Source organism: Pyrus communis, chromosome 2, assembly GCF_041283825.1.
Source record: "Pyrus communis isolate YQ-2024b chromosome 2, ASM4128382v1, whole genome shotgun sequence".
In the NCBI taxonomy this organism is placed as follows: domain Eukaryota; kingdom Viridiplantae; phylum Streptophyta; class Magnoliopsida; order Rosales; family Rosaceae; genus Pyrus; species Pyrus communis.
In genome coordinates, this window is record NC_142566.1 from 1,256,559 (window position 1) to 1,272,537 (window position 15,979).

The following is a 15,979-nucleotide window of genomic DNA, read 5'->3' on the forward strand; positions in this document are numbered from 1 at the left end:
TGTGGGGTATTATAGGAAAGTATGTGGGGTGTATTAAGATAATTTTTAAGTGAAAAAGCAAATGTGGGGTGTATTAAGTATGCGAGGTTTATTCAACAATTTGTGAGGTGTTAATATAATAAGCCCAAACCAGCAAAAAATGAGCTAAAAACATATCTTGCTTGGTTTGGTACTGAGGTGATTCTAAAAAAAAACTGGTATAAAAAAAAGCTGTGAGCTGTTTTTGTGTTTGGTAAACATTTAGCTTCAATTTTTTTTCACAGTTTTGGGTGAAAAAAAAGCCAAAAACAAGAAGCTGCAAAATCTAGCTTTGAAAAACGGGTTTTTTTTCACATTTGTTTTACATAAAAGTTTACCAAACACTATAATACTGCTTTTTTTTTTTTTTTTTTTCAAAAGCACTTTTACAAAAAAGTTTACCAAACACTCTGCTGCTTTATTTCACAGCTGCTTATTCTCACAGCACAGTAGAAACAACTTTTTTTTCGAAGCACATCAATACCTAACCAACCCTTAGTAAGTTTGTTGATTGAAATCAAATAAAGCAGTTTTTAGGACACACCTAAAACATCGACTTTAACTAGGCTTGACATTTTTGGCACAGACTGTTATCCAAATATGAATCGACATTAAAATAATAGGTTTCGGGTTAACATGTTAACGAGTTGGGTCATTATTAAGTCAATCATTAAGTATTTGTTTGGTACTGAAATGCTTTTATAAAAAGTGGGTATAAAAAAAACTGAGCTAAAAAAATGTTTGGTAAACACTTAAAAACAACTTATTTTCACAGTTTTGGGTGGAAAAAAGCTGAAAACGTGAAGCAACAGAAATGAGCTTATTCTCACAGCACAGCAGAAACAGTTTTTTTTAAAGCACAGCAATACCAAACCAGCCGTAAGAATCTATTAACGAGTTGAATTGTTACGGATTACCTATTAAGAACCTAATAAAATATCTTGTTGCCAGACTTAATATTAAGCATGACAAGTTATTGCATGATTCTTTAACTTGACACAAAACCACGCATCTCGTTAACGAATTGGGTTATTATCCAACCAACTGTTAAAAACTAGTTAAAATAATGAATTTGACAAGACATGATTCATTAAAATAACGGCTATAGTTAAAAAAAGGATACAAACACCACAAACACGATCCCTTTTTAACAGGTCTAACTCTAACCCACTATAGTTGGCGAGCGACTGATTAGAAGAGAGAGAATCTTCACCTTCACCTCCGAGTGTTAGCGATGGCGCCGGAGCGGAGGATTTCAAAGGTGGTCAGAAACCCAAATCTGATCAGAGAAATTCGGAAACAATCGAGGTCCAAGACGTACCACAAGCGAGGGCTTTGGGCTATCAAGGCCAAGAACGGCGGCGTTTTCCCCCGCCACGACAAGAAGGCCGAGGCCGAGGCCCCGGCTGTCAAGCGCCCCAAGTTTTACCCCGCCGATGATGTTAAGAAGCCTCTCGTCAACAAGCGCAATGCCAAGCCCACAAAGCTCAGGTCTCTCTCTTTCCCTGTTTCTCAATCATCTTTATATCTATAGATTATGTGTATGTCTGTATTTCTTTCTGGCTGGTGATTGACGAGAAGATGTGCTGAATTGTTGTCTTAATGTGTTTGGATTCTGAGAAAAATGTGTGCTCCTGTGTGATTATTGTCTGAATTATGTGACCTTTTATCTATCTAATGGCTGGTTTGGGAAATGTTTTGTAGATAACTGTGAAGGTGTTTTTGGAACTAATTGAGAGTAAAACTAGGGTATCTTAGAAAAGCACTACAATTGCTTTTAAACTCAAAAATATTTCCTCTGAAAGCGTTTGTTGTTTAAAATTTGCTGTCATTTAAAAGCACTTTTCAGACGAGTTCTAATTTGTATATTTTTTTAATGAGTACTTTTTTTTAGGAAATTGTTATTGGCACTCTAAAAATCTTATTCTACACTCCAAACTTCCTATATTTGGAAAGAAACATATACTTCTAAGGAGTATAGAATGAGATTTTTGGAGTGCTAATAACACTTGTATAGAATGAGATTTTTGGAATGCTAATAACACTTCCTTTTTCCATCATGTATGTAGTTTTAGGTAGTGGGGTTTTATTTTTATTCGAGAAAATACCGAAAAATAGGTCGAAAGTGAGAAATAGGTGGGATTTTGCTAGCACAGATGGGGCATATGGGTGGGTACTATTGCTCTGCATTAAAATTGGCACCTGAAATGTGCAAAATGTTGAGATGTGATGTAGCAATGTGCATGTATTCTGTTTAACATTGTCGTATTGGGGTTCTGTTTATGATTTTCAATATCCATTTCAATCGCGAGGATAAAAAATTGGGAACGTTGAAAGTGGAGATATATAGTGTGGAAGTTACAACACGGAGAGTAAAAAATGGATTACTTTTTTTGCGACCTAACATGCACAAACTGCGAGATGGAAATTCTTTTTTTTTTTTTTTTAACTTTCATTGTTTACTTTCAATTGGATTGGTTTCTATAGTCTCATAAGTTTTTGAGTTGTGGTAACCTTTCTGTGTGTTCTTCTTTGGATACCTAATAATGTCTAGGTATTTTCTTTCCTTTATATCATGTAGGGCTAGCATTACTCCAGGTACTGTGTTGATCATTCTTGCCGGGAGGTTCATGGGAAAGAGGGTTGTGTTTCTGAAGCAGCTTTCATCTGGCTTGCTGTTGGTCACTGGTGAGTTCTTGTTCTCCTTAAACGTTGTTTCCTCTGTTTCAGTTCTTCATTATCGAATTGGTCTGGTTGATTTATCAGTCTTATTCTTTTTGTCAGTTGTTCTGCTGGTTGATTTCAGTTTATGAGCTGATGACTTGGTTTAATCTATATTAATATTAGATACAAATATATTACAAAGGAAAACAGGCTGATGAACGTTTAGTTGTAATTTGATGAAGCGGTGGCCATTTATCATTGAAAATGGTCACTATTTACACCGTGAGATTACAGTGATTAATTTTGTTAGTGTGTTTAAGTTCAAGAGAGCCACTTGTCTGTACATGTTGGTGATTGGATTTGTAGTTGTAAGAGTGTTGTTTTCCCTATATATTCTCCGTGCCTTGTGTCCCTGTATTGGAATGTTTCTGACTGCTGTTGTTTCTTGCTTTTCCAGGACCATTCAAGATTAACGGTGTTCCTCTAAGACGTGTGAACCAGTCTTACGTGATTGGAGCTCAGACTAAGATTGACATCTCTAAGGTTAATGCGGTTAAGTTTGATGACAAGTATTTTGCAAAGGAAGTCCAGAAGAAAAAGAGAAGGGGAGAAGGCGAATTCTTTGAAGCGGAGGAGGTTGGGTCTTTTATCTTTTAAGTGTATACTGTGGATGGTCATTCATTTGACAGTCTTTTTTTCGTTGTCTTCTAACTTTGATTTCTTTCTTCAAATTGTAGGACGAGAATGTACTTCCCCAGGAGAAAAAAGATGACCAGAAGGCTGTTGATACACCCTTGATTAGATGCATCAACAGAATTGCCTATATGAAGGAGTATTTAGCTGCAAGGTTTTCTCTCAAGCAAGGCATGAAGCCTCATGAGCTTGTTTTCTAGAGACGAAGCCAAAAAGTTTATCCTACAAATGTTCCATTTGTGTTTGAACTCGATTTAGTGGTTGTAATCTTTAAGTTCTATTTGCAATTGACATATAAACAGATTTTGCTTCAGATCATGTGTTCTTCACACCTCTTTTTTTTTCTCTTTGTTAAGCGATGTTTTGTTTCGCTCTTTCAGGGAAGTGGTTCTCACACGCCCTAAACCCCTAAGCTATGTTTTGTTTCACTTTTTCAGGGAAGTGGTTTCACATTCCCCATTGCACTTTTTTATTTTCGCCTTTGGTTTGAATAAATTGAGAATTGAAGGGTAAAATAAACATGTTTTTTGGTGGTGTTGGGGGGGGGTGGGGGGTGGGGGCGGGTCGTGGGGTTGGGTGTGGGTTTGTCTGTGTCTGTGTGAAGGGGTGTGAGAAAATCTATTTATAAAGAAACTTTTGTATTGCTTGTTTAGTGTTATAGTCGACTATACATGGTAGGCTAGATCCAACACATTAGAAAACAGCACCTTCAGCATAATGAAACAGGGCATTTATTCAAACTCAGAGGATGGAAGGGTTAGACGAACATGAGCTAGTCACAGTTTGCACAGGACTCGTTCACAAGTAATTTCCTCGGTTCAAGCGGGCAGTCCCTCGGCCGTTCTTCATCTTCATTGGAAGAAGCCTTTGGTTTTGATTTACCACTCCAAAACCAAAACCATAACGATCTGCTGCTGTTGGATTATATCTGGTTTTGTTGACTTGAGTTGCACGAACACAGCACACATCAACAGTTTATCGGGCGCCAACGCAGGTGATGGTAGCAACGGTACATGCTTCCCGAATTCCTCCAATATCACTTGTATTCAAAATAAATATTACCACTGCAATTATCGTTACTTCTATTACATCATTGCTCGAGATAACAACAATGATCCAAGTTCTTAGCACGCAACTTGCAAGGGGCTCTTAGAGTAAGGAATAGAACTGATACAGATTTTGCTACTTTACAGCACAATTGCTTCTCTTTCCTAACGATAAAAACCTATTTTTCTTGAACGAAATACTTTTTTCATACGACATGCTCTAGCAATAGCAAGAGCATCTCCCCCTTTTCTTCACCCGGAAAAGCTCGATATCTGCTTGAAGAAGTCCTTATTGTCCCTCAAGCTTTCGACAGAAGAAAAAAAAAAGGTTGAAGCTTCAAGTTACATTCGGCGAGGTTGAAGTTAGGATTACCGTAATCATGAAGCATGCTCTGGTTGGTTTTTGTGTTATCAAACCACATTGTCACCTGCGTTTTTGCAGTGCAATCGAGTGCAGCGAAACCCGATACTCAAGTTAAGGTGTTGCATCATGCTGATGTCTAAACGAACAGTGCAATGTTACAACAAATGTGCCGCAAATTAGAGATGGTTCTGTGGAGCAAAACTCTTGTATTTTATCGAGTGTGATGAATGGTTGCATCTGGTTTTGTTTTGAAATGTTAGATACGTCATTTGTGGTTCAATGGAAAGAAATAATCACCAATTATAGGAATCAGCCTGCTTTGCATCCACCGACCATGTCTAGCAAAAGTAATGCATTCTAGTTTCATGGAAAAGTTACACATTCTTTTCGCTTTATCATCAACCTCAATTAAGTTTAAATTGATATAAGAAGAAAGCATTGTCTACCATCAATCACAAGTTCAAACACATCAATCATTTAAAACTTTGCCTCAAACATATGTTCATGATTCCCAGACAAATGTACGATGAAAATGTTCCCATAGCGTCTACCAACAACGATATCATGATAAATGGTAGAAAACAATCTCCAAGAAAATCACGTGGTAGAAAACATTATTCCTTGTGTGTGGGGGTGTGTCATTGTAAACCAAGTTGAGCTTACGGAGAATTGAGATTACGGAGGGCAGGTGACCTTGTGATGCAGGGTGACCGGATGTATGTGTCGAACAATGAGGAGTTGGAAAAAGGAGATCATTGACGAGGCACACATCTCAGCTTATGCTATATGCATCCAGGCTGCACAAAAATGTACTTTACCATTTGACCTTTCTATTAATGGTCTGGGATGAAAAGAGATTGCCGAGTACGTGAGCAAGTGCATAATTTGTTACTAGGTCAAGGCTGAAAGAAAGGAACTTGCTTGGCTGATAATAGACTGGATGTTCATGCACCATAAGGAACGTTTTCATGCAAACGGGGGTTGATAGAATATCAAGTATATGTTTTAGAATAACCTGTTATTTAACTGAAGAATTATAGGGTAGGAACGAGAATGAGGTGGCACATAGAAAAAGTGTCAAACCTTGATCCCGACATACATCCATGATCAACGCATGAGTCCATGACAATCGACTGTAAGGGGGTGCCAAATACTGAAATAACATTAACAATATTTACAAATAACCATGGTTCTACAAAATGCTAGACGCTGGTATGGCGGTGAGATGGGGCCTAGTGCCTAAGCGGACTAGGCAGATTTAGATAAACTTATTATATATTATATGAATATAATAAATTTATTTGTTTGGGAATTGTTATTAGCACTCCAAAAATCTCATTCTACACTCCAAACTTTCTATATTAGAAAAGAAAAATACACTTGTGAGGAGTGTAGAATGAGATTTTTGAAGTGCCATTAACACTTCCCATTTGTTTTATGTACATAATATGACTTATGATGGCCCAAGAAGAAAAACATAATCCAAATAATTCATATAACATTTATATGTACATAATATGAAGGAAAAAAACATTATCCAAATAATTCATATAACATTTATATATGGAAATTGTTATTGGCACTCCAAAAATCTCATTTTACACTCCAAACTTTCTATAATTAGAAAGAAAAATACACTTATAAGGAGTGTAGAATGAAATTTTTGAAGTGCTAATAATAGTTCCCTTATATATATATAGACACACACACACACACACACACCAAACTTTAAAAATGATAAAAAGCCCGCCTAGTTAGTTGGTTCATAATTTAAATGTCACATCCCGGCCCCAGGCGGATCACTTCCCGGGCCCGCTCCACCACCGTAGCACGATATTGTCCGCTTTGGGCTTACCATTCCCTTACGGTTTTGTCTTTGGGAACTCACGAGCAACTTCCCAGTGGGTCACCCATCATGGGATTGCTCTAGCCCCCTTCTCGCTTAACTTCGGAGTTCCTACGGAACTCGAAGCCAGTGAGCTCCCAAAAGGCCTCGTGCTAGGTAGGGATTGGAATATACATTTAAGGATCACTTCCCTGGGCGATGTGGGATGTCACAATCCACCCCCCTTAGGGGCCCGACGTCCTCGTCGGCACATTTCCGGCCAGGGATTGGCTATGATACCAATTTGTCACATCCCGGCCCGGGGCGGATCACTTCCCCGCCCCGCTCCACCACCGTAGCACGATATTGTCCGCTTTGGGCTTACCATTCCCTCACGGTTTTGTTTTTGGGAACTCACGAGCAACTTCCCAGTAGGTCACCCATCATGGGATTGCTCTAGCCCCCTTCTCGCTTAACTTCAGAGTTCCTACGGAACCCGAAGCCAGTGAGCTCCCAAAAGGCCTCGTGCTAAGTAGGGATTGGAATATACATTTAAGGATCACTTCCCTGGACGATGTGGGATGTCACATTAAAACCATTCAATAACTCTTCCCGTGGTTTCATAATTAAAAAAAAGAGGTATTCATCAATTCCCCCCCTGAACTTGTGACCACTAGCCAATATCCCCCCTCAACTTTATTTTTGGCCAATTTCCCCCCTCAACTCTCATAATTAGTCAATTTCCCCCCTCAACTTTAATTTAGCCAATTTCCCCCCTAAACGCTTATAATTAGTCAATTTGCACCATATTGTTAATTTTTTAATTTGATCATAATTAAACAAGTTTGTGTAGGAAACTAAATAAGATGAATGTTAATCATGTTCCTATATCTTTATCCTATTACAAATAGATTAAAATTTAGAATTTTACAATTTATCATAGATAGTATTATTAGTCATAATAAATCAGTATGGAGTAATTTTATTTGATTTTTGACCATACAAAATTGATAACGAAAAGGATTGATGTGTAAATTTTTGTATGTGAATACAATTTTCTTTATAAAAGTGAAAGCTAAGTTCAAGTAAATTGTGGAGAATCGAGCTTTAGTGAAAAAATGGCTAGTCTATTCATAATTTTCGACTCCTTATTAAGAATAACTCATTTTATTGAAATAGGTCTGATCCATGAGTTTAGGATTATTATTTCTTTTTGTTATTATTTCTTCTTCTACATGCTTTAAACCCGATTCATAACTTTTTCTTATAATCAACCCATATCACTTACTAACTGTATTATGTTTTGTCCATTTTACCCTATATTATGCAGGTGAGTTTATGTTAATTTTAGTATTTTGTTGGAAGTTATTAGAAAGATTGAAAATTAAGAAAAGAATAGATGGAAAATTAAAATAAATAAAAAAATTAACAGTAGGGTGCAAATTGACTAATTTTGAGAGTTGAGGGGGGAAATTGGCCAAATTAAAGTTGAGGGGGGAAATTGACTAATTACGAGAGTTGAGGGGGGAAATTGTCTAAAATTAAAGTTGAGGGGGGAAATTGATGAATACCTCTTGAAAAAAAAAATAAAAAGCCCACGTAGTGGGTGGAGTCCAGACCATCACCACCTTGGAAAGTGTAAAACCCTTCCACCTAGTTCAAATGGCTCTTCGACGACGGAATATCTGTGAGTGTCCCTTCCAAAATGCATGTTTTATTTTTAGAAATGCATACATGAAAAGCATGATCTTATGAAAGGTTTATAAGTTATCGGATTTACGCTTTATGAAATATCATGCTCTATCGAATTTACGTTACTGAAATATTTATGCATATGATTTATGATATGATGTTTGAGCTTTTGAGCTCCGATGAGATATATTTTGGAAAGATTACGTTGATAATTTTTATGTGCTTACTTGGTGGATATTCATTTATATATGCCTTCGGACGGAAGATTTATATATGCCTTTGAGCAGGCGAAGTAGGGCCTTCAAGCGGAAGATCTATATATGCCTTCACGCAATTGTGTTACCACTACTAAGCACACTAGATACGATATATGTTTTATGAAGGTTTTATGGCATGCTAGGGTTTTTGGAAAACCTATTACTTATTAGCTATTTGAGTTTTTCTAAAATTGGGGGTTAGTACATTTGAAGAGTAATTGTTTTAGTATTACTATGTATAAACTTGGTCCACTCATGTTTTGTTTTGCGCCCCCTTCAAGACCTAGGAACGAGGCATATGACTTGAGCTACGAGGCATTCCCATATCAGTGAATTTATGTCCTCCTCTCTGCGTAGGACATCTCTTGTAATCGCACTTTCTAATATCCCTTCCGCTTGTATTTCAAATTAGTAGTATGCTCTGAACATGTTATACATTATCAGTTTTAAATTGTTGGCAGTGGATTATTATATTTTGTTAAGGTTTGTACTTGAATAATATATTGCATAGTTACGCGTGAAATTATTATGCATGTTTTACATGTTCTCGACATATGCATTCATGAAATGGCTTGTGTCATCCTCGGGTGTTGGCTAGCAATTGGCCATCTTGGTGTCCGACGTGTCATCAATCGTCAGTCACGGTCAATAGTAGGGTCAACAACACTACATAACTCGATCTAGAAGATCCAGACATTGAATCGGTAACTTCCTAAGATACTTATTAAGCTTCTAGAACAACATACTAAAATTTCTTTATGATCCAACGGTCAGATCTCCACCAATCACAATTTCAAGTGGTGGTCAACTACCAAACTACTTTAAAACAATAGAATTTTGCTAAACTGAATTGGCCGTCAAAATTTTTTAAGAGGGGTACTGAGCCAAAATCTGAAAAAGTAAACGCTAGGGAAATATTCCAGAGAATATTCAGATCCGGTTGGATATGGGTCAAACCTCGGATCGAGTCGAGTTTGGGTTATCAGATTCGAATCCGGGTTGCGGGTTTGATCAATCTTATTGGGTATGCATAATTTGGGCTGTATTGTATGTTCTCGTGTTTAATCTGTTTGGTTGATGTTTGTTTTATTATTATCTTGTTTTTGCTGGTTTTATGCTTGTATGCTGATTATTCTTGAATGTGGTTTTGGTTGTGTTCGCAGAACGTTACTGTGAATGTTGGTTGCATTTGTTGAGGGGATATTGAATGTATTTTGAGATGATGTTATGAATTATTATTTGGTAAGTGGAATGGTGGGGAGGGTGCGAGGGAAGAATCTGGAGCTTGGATGTAGATTTTGGGCAGCTTGTTTATTTTATTTTATTTTATATTTTTGGCTGCCAGTGCTTCCCTTTGTTTGCTGCTTAATTGAGAGGTTGGGTGCTTTTGGTTGAGGAGAGGGTCTTTGGTCAACAGGCAGTGGGATTTTGGGATTTTCTAAACAAACAACCGAAACAGGAGAGAAGAAAACAGTGTCTGGTTGTTTAACGAAAACTGCACACAACAATGACAGTTTTGTTGGGTGCCACCGCAGCTGGTGGTGGCAACGGTGGTTGTTACTTCTTAATACGACTCCAGATTATATTGCTTGTATGGCTGCTCGGAGAAATGGTGTTCATCTATCTCAAAGAGGCTTCGAAACAATGTGTGCCCCAATCTGAACCCAATGGTTCTGGTTACTCCAAGTGCAATTAATTAAATCAAATTCAACAATACTGTGAATGAATTTCGACTGCTAGCTAAGCACCACCCTTGTCTCTTACATGGGGCAGTGATCCCGAATTTGGGATGGATGCTAGCTGAGCACCACCAGTCTTGTCCCAAGAAACACGAGCACCGCACCATGTAAGAGACCAAAGGAATTTCAACTGCTGTGGTGCCCTTAAATCAAATTAATTAAAATACCAGTGGAGGCCAGAAGCAATTTCGACTGCTGTGGTGCCCTTAATCCTCTAATTGCTATGATTTAAAATGTTAAAATGTTCTAAGATCAAAAGTTCCCTTCTTACAATTATGCAACAAAACTCAAGGCTTTATTTATTTTTTTTATAGGCTGAAACTTTACATGCAAGTGGAACTTTTCAAGAAAATGATGGGTAGATATTAGGCTGAGTATCTTAATGGAAATTTTGAACAAACAAGTGATATCGTAGATGAATGTTCTGAAAATTTTATTTTCGAAACTCAGAAGAAAAAATTAACTATATTTGGCAAGACATATTTCATAATGACATCACACGCTGCACGCGCCTGTTGGTCGTCTGTGACGACGCGCAACTGCCATCGTCGCCGTTGTTGTTCATAACGATTATTACTCACTGTTCTAAAAATTGGCCTAGACAACTCCAGGCAGGCTAGGTGGTCTTAGGCAGTTTTTTTCTTCTATTGTGTGCTTTTTTTTTTTTTTTGGTTTTATTATGGTGGTATACTTATGAAAGTGGTGTACCTAATTTGCAAATAATGGATTTACTACAAGTTCATCCAATATATATGGAAATGGTGTACCTAATTTGCATTTTATTATTATTTTATTATCCATACAAGTATAGTTTTTTTTTAGGTGTAAATAGACTCTTATTTACAAGATATGTAATAAATTTACATAAATCCACTTAGCCGCCTAGGAGCTAGGCCCCTGCCCACCGCCCGACTAGCGCCTAACGATTTTTAAAACCTTGTTATTACATAAGTATTGATTAAAGTGTTTATTTCTTATTAGTGACATGTCAATTAGTTTGCAAATTTAGTCTACCTAGCATTACCCTCAAACTGTATTTTGTAAACTACATGATGTGGCATGACATGATTGGATTTCTTCTCCAAATCATTAAAGAAAGAAAGGAACTCTAACGAAAAGCTCTCGGTGTTGTTCACTTTAACGAAAAATCACATTTTACACTAAAAAATCAATCTTGGTAATATTCACTTTACCCTATATTTTGTCCTTATTGTTAAAACTCAAAATTTTCAAGCTATTTTCATTAGTTTTCCTAAGAAAGAATCTAATCGTTAGGTGCCGCATCATGTGATCTACAAAATATGATCTCTATATCATTTTTCCAAAAATAAAAAATAAATAAATGTTTGGTGTTTTGTTCAATGTACTCTTGTAAATGAAGCTTGCATGTCTGTCACAGTAAAATAAAGGGGTTTTTGAACTGTAATCCTTCAAGAAGATTAAAATTTAATAAAAATCTGGTGTTATATTGAATATTGATTTTAGTCCCTTAATGTGTACTTAATTCAAATTCATATTATATTTTTGTCTTTATATTTAATAGATAATTTATTTAATGTTATTACATTAAATTTTAAATTTATTATTATACACATTTTAATTCATTAATTTTGTTGAACTTTCTCTAATTAGTGTACCTAAACGTCCGTATCATAATATATTTTACTAAATTAGTGTACCAAAATGTCTGTAGCTAAATATATTGTAGTGAAATAGTGACACATAAGAAAATATGTAAAAACATAAGTGTACTGAAATTTCTGTACCTAACTATATGATATTAAACTAGTGTACTGAAATGTTGGTACCTAAACATATTATACTAACCCAGTGTACCGAAATGTCTGTACCTAAACATATTATACTAACCCAGTGTACCGAAATGTTCGTACCTAAAATATATTGTAATGAATTAGTGGCAGATAAGAAAATATGCAAATACATAAATGTACCGAAAAATCTCTACGAAAACATTTTCTTATATAAGATGCTTACCAAAATGAGAATTAAAATTTATAATATTCTCATAAAATTTAAATTCATAAAATTATAAATTAAAAAAAAAAACATTGAATACATATGGTGGCATTACATAGATTCTAGGGACTAAAATCAAATTTTAATGTTGAATAAGACATTTTTCTAAATTTCATCTTATTTAGGGATTAAAATCTAATTTTCTATAAAATGAATGTACGGTATGACCATGTCGAAAATAACCCAATAAAGTATAAGAAACAACATGAACGATGATATTCATATGGGATAAGATCAAGGGACAAATATTTTTACAAATACTTTTACACTCTTTTTAAGCCTTTTGATTACATGACATCTAATGGTTCTTATTTATTCATTAAATGATATGGATGCTTATGTGGATTTTAACTAATATTAAAGATCAAATAAAACTGAAAAAAAAAACATAAAATCTGGAAAATTAAAAAAAAGGAAGAAACTTAAACTGAAATTGGTTCTCCCATTCCCATTTTGATCAAGACTTGGATTCAAGCTTTGAACCCTAATAAAAAAATCATTAACTAATTTTTTTTTTTTTTTTTTTTTTGGTTTTTCAGACTTGGATTCAAACTTCATCCTTTATGTGTATTCGGGCTCTCATCAAATATTTTCTTTGTTCTGTTGGTAATTTTAAAAGAACAAATTGAATGGGAATACACAATATTATAGAGGTGATATTGGTATCACATAATATAAGAGAAAATACATCTTACATCTTTGTGTTTTAAGACGAGAGATTCCATATTTTGTGATTTTTTGAGAAACTCCGTTAGCAGTTCCCAGATGCAGTAATTTTGAAAAACCGAATTCAATTTTTTCAAATTATCAAAAGCAAGCGCACAACAAGGTTTGGAATTAGGTCAAATGAAATAACATGAACAAGGGTAATATATTCAACTTCATGTAATTGCCATACAAGACATGGAGTTGCAAAAGCATATCAGCAAAGGGGGAGAACAGCGAACAACTAGGGTTTCTTTCTTTTTGAATTTTAGTTTTAATTTTCCAAATTTTACGTTTTTTTTTTTCCAGTTTTATTTGATCTTTAATATTAGTTAAAATCCACATAAGCATTCATGTCATTTAATAAATAAATAAGAACCATTGGATTTCATGTGATCAAAAGGTTTAAAAAAAGTGTAAAAGTATTTGTAAAAATATTTGTCTCTTGGTCTTATCCCTATTCGTATTGAGTATCAATGTCATATTAACAAAGTTATATTCATGTATTGGTTAAAAACTCTAAACCCAAGCCCTACACTCAAAGCTCTAAGCCATTCCAAAGAACACTCTAAAACTCATAACTCAAAATGATCAACCCCATTGTTGACGGACATTCTAAATTTCAAAACTCAAAACGACGAACCAATTTCGAGTTTTGAGATTTAGAATGTCCTCCTTTAAGAAAATAAAAATAAATAAATAAAAACTTAACCCCGAGCTCTAGCTCGCACCATCTAAATAAATCCTAAAAGAAATAGGCTTGATGACGTAATCACCTTACTTTGATTTAGTATATAAACCACCTTTCTAGAGCCTCCCATGCAGAAGCCCCAAATTCTCTCGTCTCTTGAAAACAAAACCATGAACCCCCGATCCAGGGCGATAGCCAAGGCCAAGGCCAAGGCTAAGGCCAAGTCCAAGTCCAAGTCCCTAGCCGGACCAGGATCCGGATCCGGGCAGGAGAAGATTCCAGGCCAACGGACGAAGCTCGGAGGTGAGATCCGGGCTCCTCCCTCTTCTCTTGGTGTGCTTTTTCGCATGTTTGTTGGATTTAGGGTTTGTGAGGAGGAAGAAGATTTGCAAATTTGTTATGGTTTTAGGGTTTGTGAGGAGGAAGATATTATCTCTAATTTCGAATTTGCAGCTTATTTAACTCGATGTATATATGATTTTAGGGTTACCGTGCTTGAACTTAATTAGGGTACTTGATGATGCCTAATTTTTCGTCTTCATAAAAATTCCCTGTCTATGCTGAAAATGTGTATTTTGTTTCCTTTCCATGCCTCATTACATAATGCGAACTGAGCATAACTTTCTGTAGGATCTATCAAGTATCGTCCCAAATCTTTTTGATTTGGCCCTCCCGCAGTTACTCTACTTGTGTAGAATTAATTCTCAACAAATTTCATGCGTAGGGGACTATCTATTATTCTCAGTTAGCTATTTATACATATAATTCCCTTGAGGATACCAGCCTTCAAACCCACGACGTTGAGGATTTGTGCTTGCACCCTTAAATCACAATGGTAGGAAGAAGGCCGGGAGCTATTTACACACACACACACATGCACGAACCCACAACATTGAGGACTTGTGCTTCCACACTTAACCACAATGGTAGGAAGAAGGCCGTTAGTTATTTACACACGCGCAAACACACACGAACCCACAACATTGAGGACTTGTGCTTGCACACTTAACCACAATGGTAGAAAGAAGGCCGGTAGCAATTTACACACACACACACAGGTGGCAATGACATGCATATGGCAGACTTTGTTATCTTCCTAACAAATTAACCTAGAGACAGAGTAGGACGTAATTGAGCATGAAGCACTAGTGGTAGGTATTTGATGATTCAATGAGATATCCTCCTAACAAATTAACCCAAACAGAGTAGAACTTAATTGATCATGAATCAGTAGTAATAATTATTTGATGACTCAATGAGATCGAGAATACAAAGTAATTAAGGGCCCGACTCAAATTCAGATGGCTTGCTTACTTAGCTTATATATGCACTGTGCAATTTGTATTATTAATTAATGTATCTCCACATTTCCTTAAACACCCAGATGGCCCTCCCTCTCAAGTCAAAAATGAAAAGGCTGTTGAAGAGAATCTGGCTAAACTCCAACTTGACGAGGGGAATACTACTACTCCAAAATCAAAACCAGAAGAGAAGAAAATGAGCAGGGCATTCACAGCTGAGAAACCTTTCAGATTCCAATTCAAACACCCTTGTGAAGTTTGCAATGTGTTTGGCCACTGGAGTGATTCATGCCCCTACCTGAAACGTATACCAGACAATGTAACTGAGGTTGGCAAGGGCTACATAATATTGGATGGCCGTGGGCTGAGGTATGCTGATATGATGTTCTGTCTTCTTTGTGGCAAATTTTGTGACCACGAGGATGAGGACTGCCCGGATTTAAGCAAATTCATTGCAGAAGGCCACCCCCTTCTCAACCTAGTTCCTCGCAGCCCGTAATCTTGCTGATGGCGAGGATGCTGTTGGATTGTCTAGTCTTGGGCTGTTGCTTTCTTCTTTATTTTCTTTGAGTTTCAGCACTCTGTAGTCTGTATATATGTCTTTGAGTAAGCTCACCTGCCCCGTCCGTAGTGACTGATGGCTGGCGGATGGATACTGTACTTGGGTTTGGTTTGCTTGTACTGGTCTTGAAATATTAATACTTGGTTGTTCTTGTTTCTAAGTGGACAGCCCTTTGCTTGTACTGGCCTTGGATGCAAAAGTTATTCAATACACAGCTAACTTGCACATTAATGAAACAAAAACTGTTAGATCCCGTTTGACCAATTGATCCAACTGTTTTTTGTTTCATTGTTCGCTAGAGAAAGCCCAGTCTTGGATGCGCGTTACCAAGGTTTAGGCGGCTGGTAGGGGCCTAACGCCTAGACGTCTAACTAGTGCATGCGCG

At 36.4% G+C, this 15,979-nt stretch overlaps 2 protein-coding genes across 2 annotated transcripts; both read left to right on the plus strand.

Annotated features, from left to right (window-relative positions):
• The first annotated feature begins 380 nt into the window (after positions 1 to 380).
• LOC137748349 (large ribosomal subunit protein eL6x) lies at positions 381 to 3,688 on the plus strand. Its single transcript, XM_068488494.2, has 4 exons — positions 381 to 1,509; positions 2,600 to 2,706; positions 3,140 to 3,318; positions 3,420 to 3,688. Exons 1-4 carry the CDS (start codon positions 1,253 to 1,255, stop codon positions 3,573 to 3,575), a joined length of 699 nt encoding a protein of 232 aa, XP_068344595.1. The 5' UTR covers positions 381 to 1,252; the 3' UTR covers positions 3,576 to 3,688.
• Positions 3,689 to 13,856: 10,168 nt separating this feature from the next.
• On the plus strand, positions 13,857 to 15,754 carry LOC137748634 (uncharacterized). The gene is made up of 2 exons (XM_088680299.1): positions 13,857 to 14,034; positions 15,116 to 15,754. The coding sequence occupies exons 1-2, from the start codon at positions 13,860 to 13,862 to the stop codon at positions 15,529 to 15,531; spliced, it is 591 nt and encodes a 196-aa protein (XP_088536425.1). The 5' UTR covers positions 13,857 to 13,859; the 3' UTR covers positions 15,532 to 15,754.
• Positions 15,755 to 15,979: the final 225 nt, after the last annotated feature.

What these genes read in the sequence shown, in the direction of transcription:
- LOC137748349 (XM_068488494.2), top strand. Translation starts at nt 1,253, where the DNA reads ATGGCGCCGGAGCGGAGGATTTCAAAGGTGGTCAGAAACCCAAATCTG. An exon ending in GCCAAGCCCACAAAGCTCAG is followed by an intron (nt 1,510 to 2,599) that starts GTCTCTCTCTTT and finishes TATATCATGTAG; the next exon opens with GGCTAGCATTACTCCAGGTA. An exon ending in TGGCTTGCTGTTGGTCACTG is followed by an intron (nt 2,707 to 3,139) that starts GTGAGTTCTTGT and finishes TTGCTTTTCCAG; the next exon opens with GACCATTCAAGATTAACGGT.
- LOC137748634 (XM_088680299.1), top strand. Translation starts at nt 13,860, where the DNA reads ATGCAGAAGCCCCAAATTCTCTCGTCTCTTGAAAACAAAACCATGAAC. An exon ending in CCAACGGACGAAGCTCGGAG is followed by an intron (nt 14,035 to 15,115) that starts GTGAGATCCGGG and finishes TTAAACACCCAG; the next exon opens with ATGGCCCTCCCTCTCAAGTC.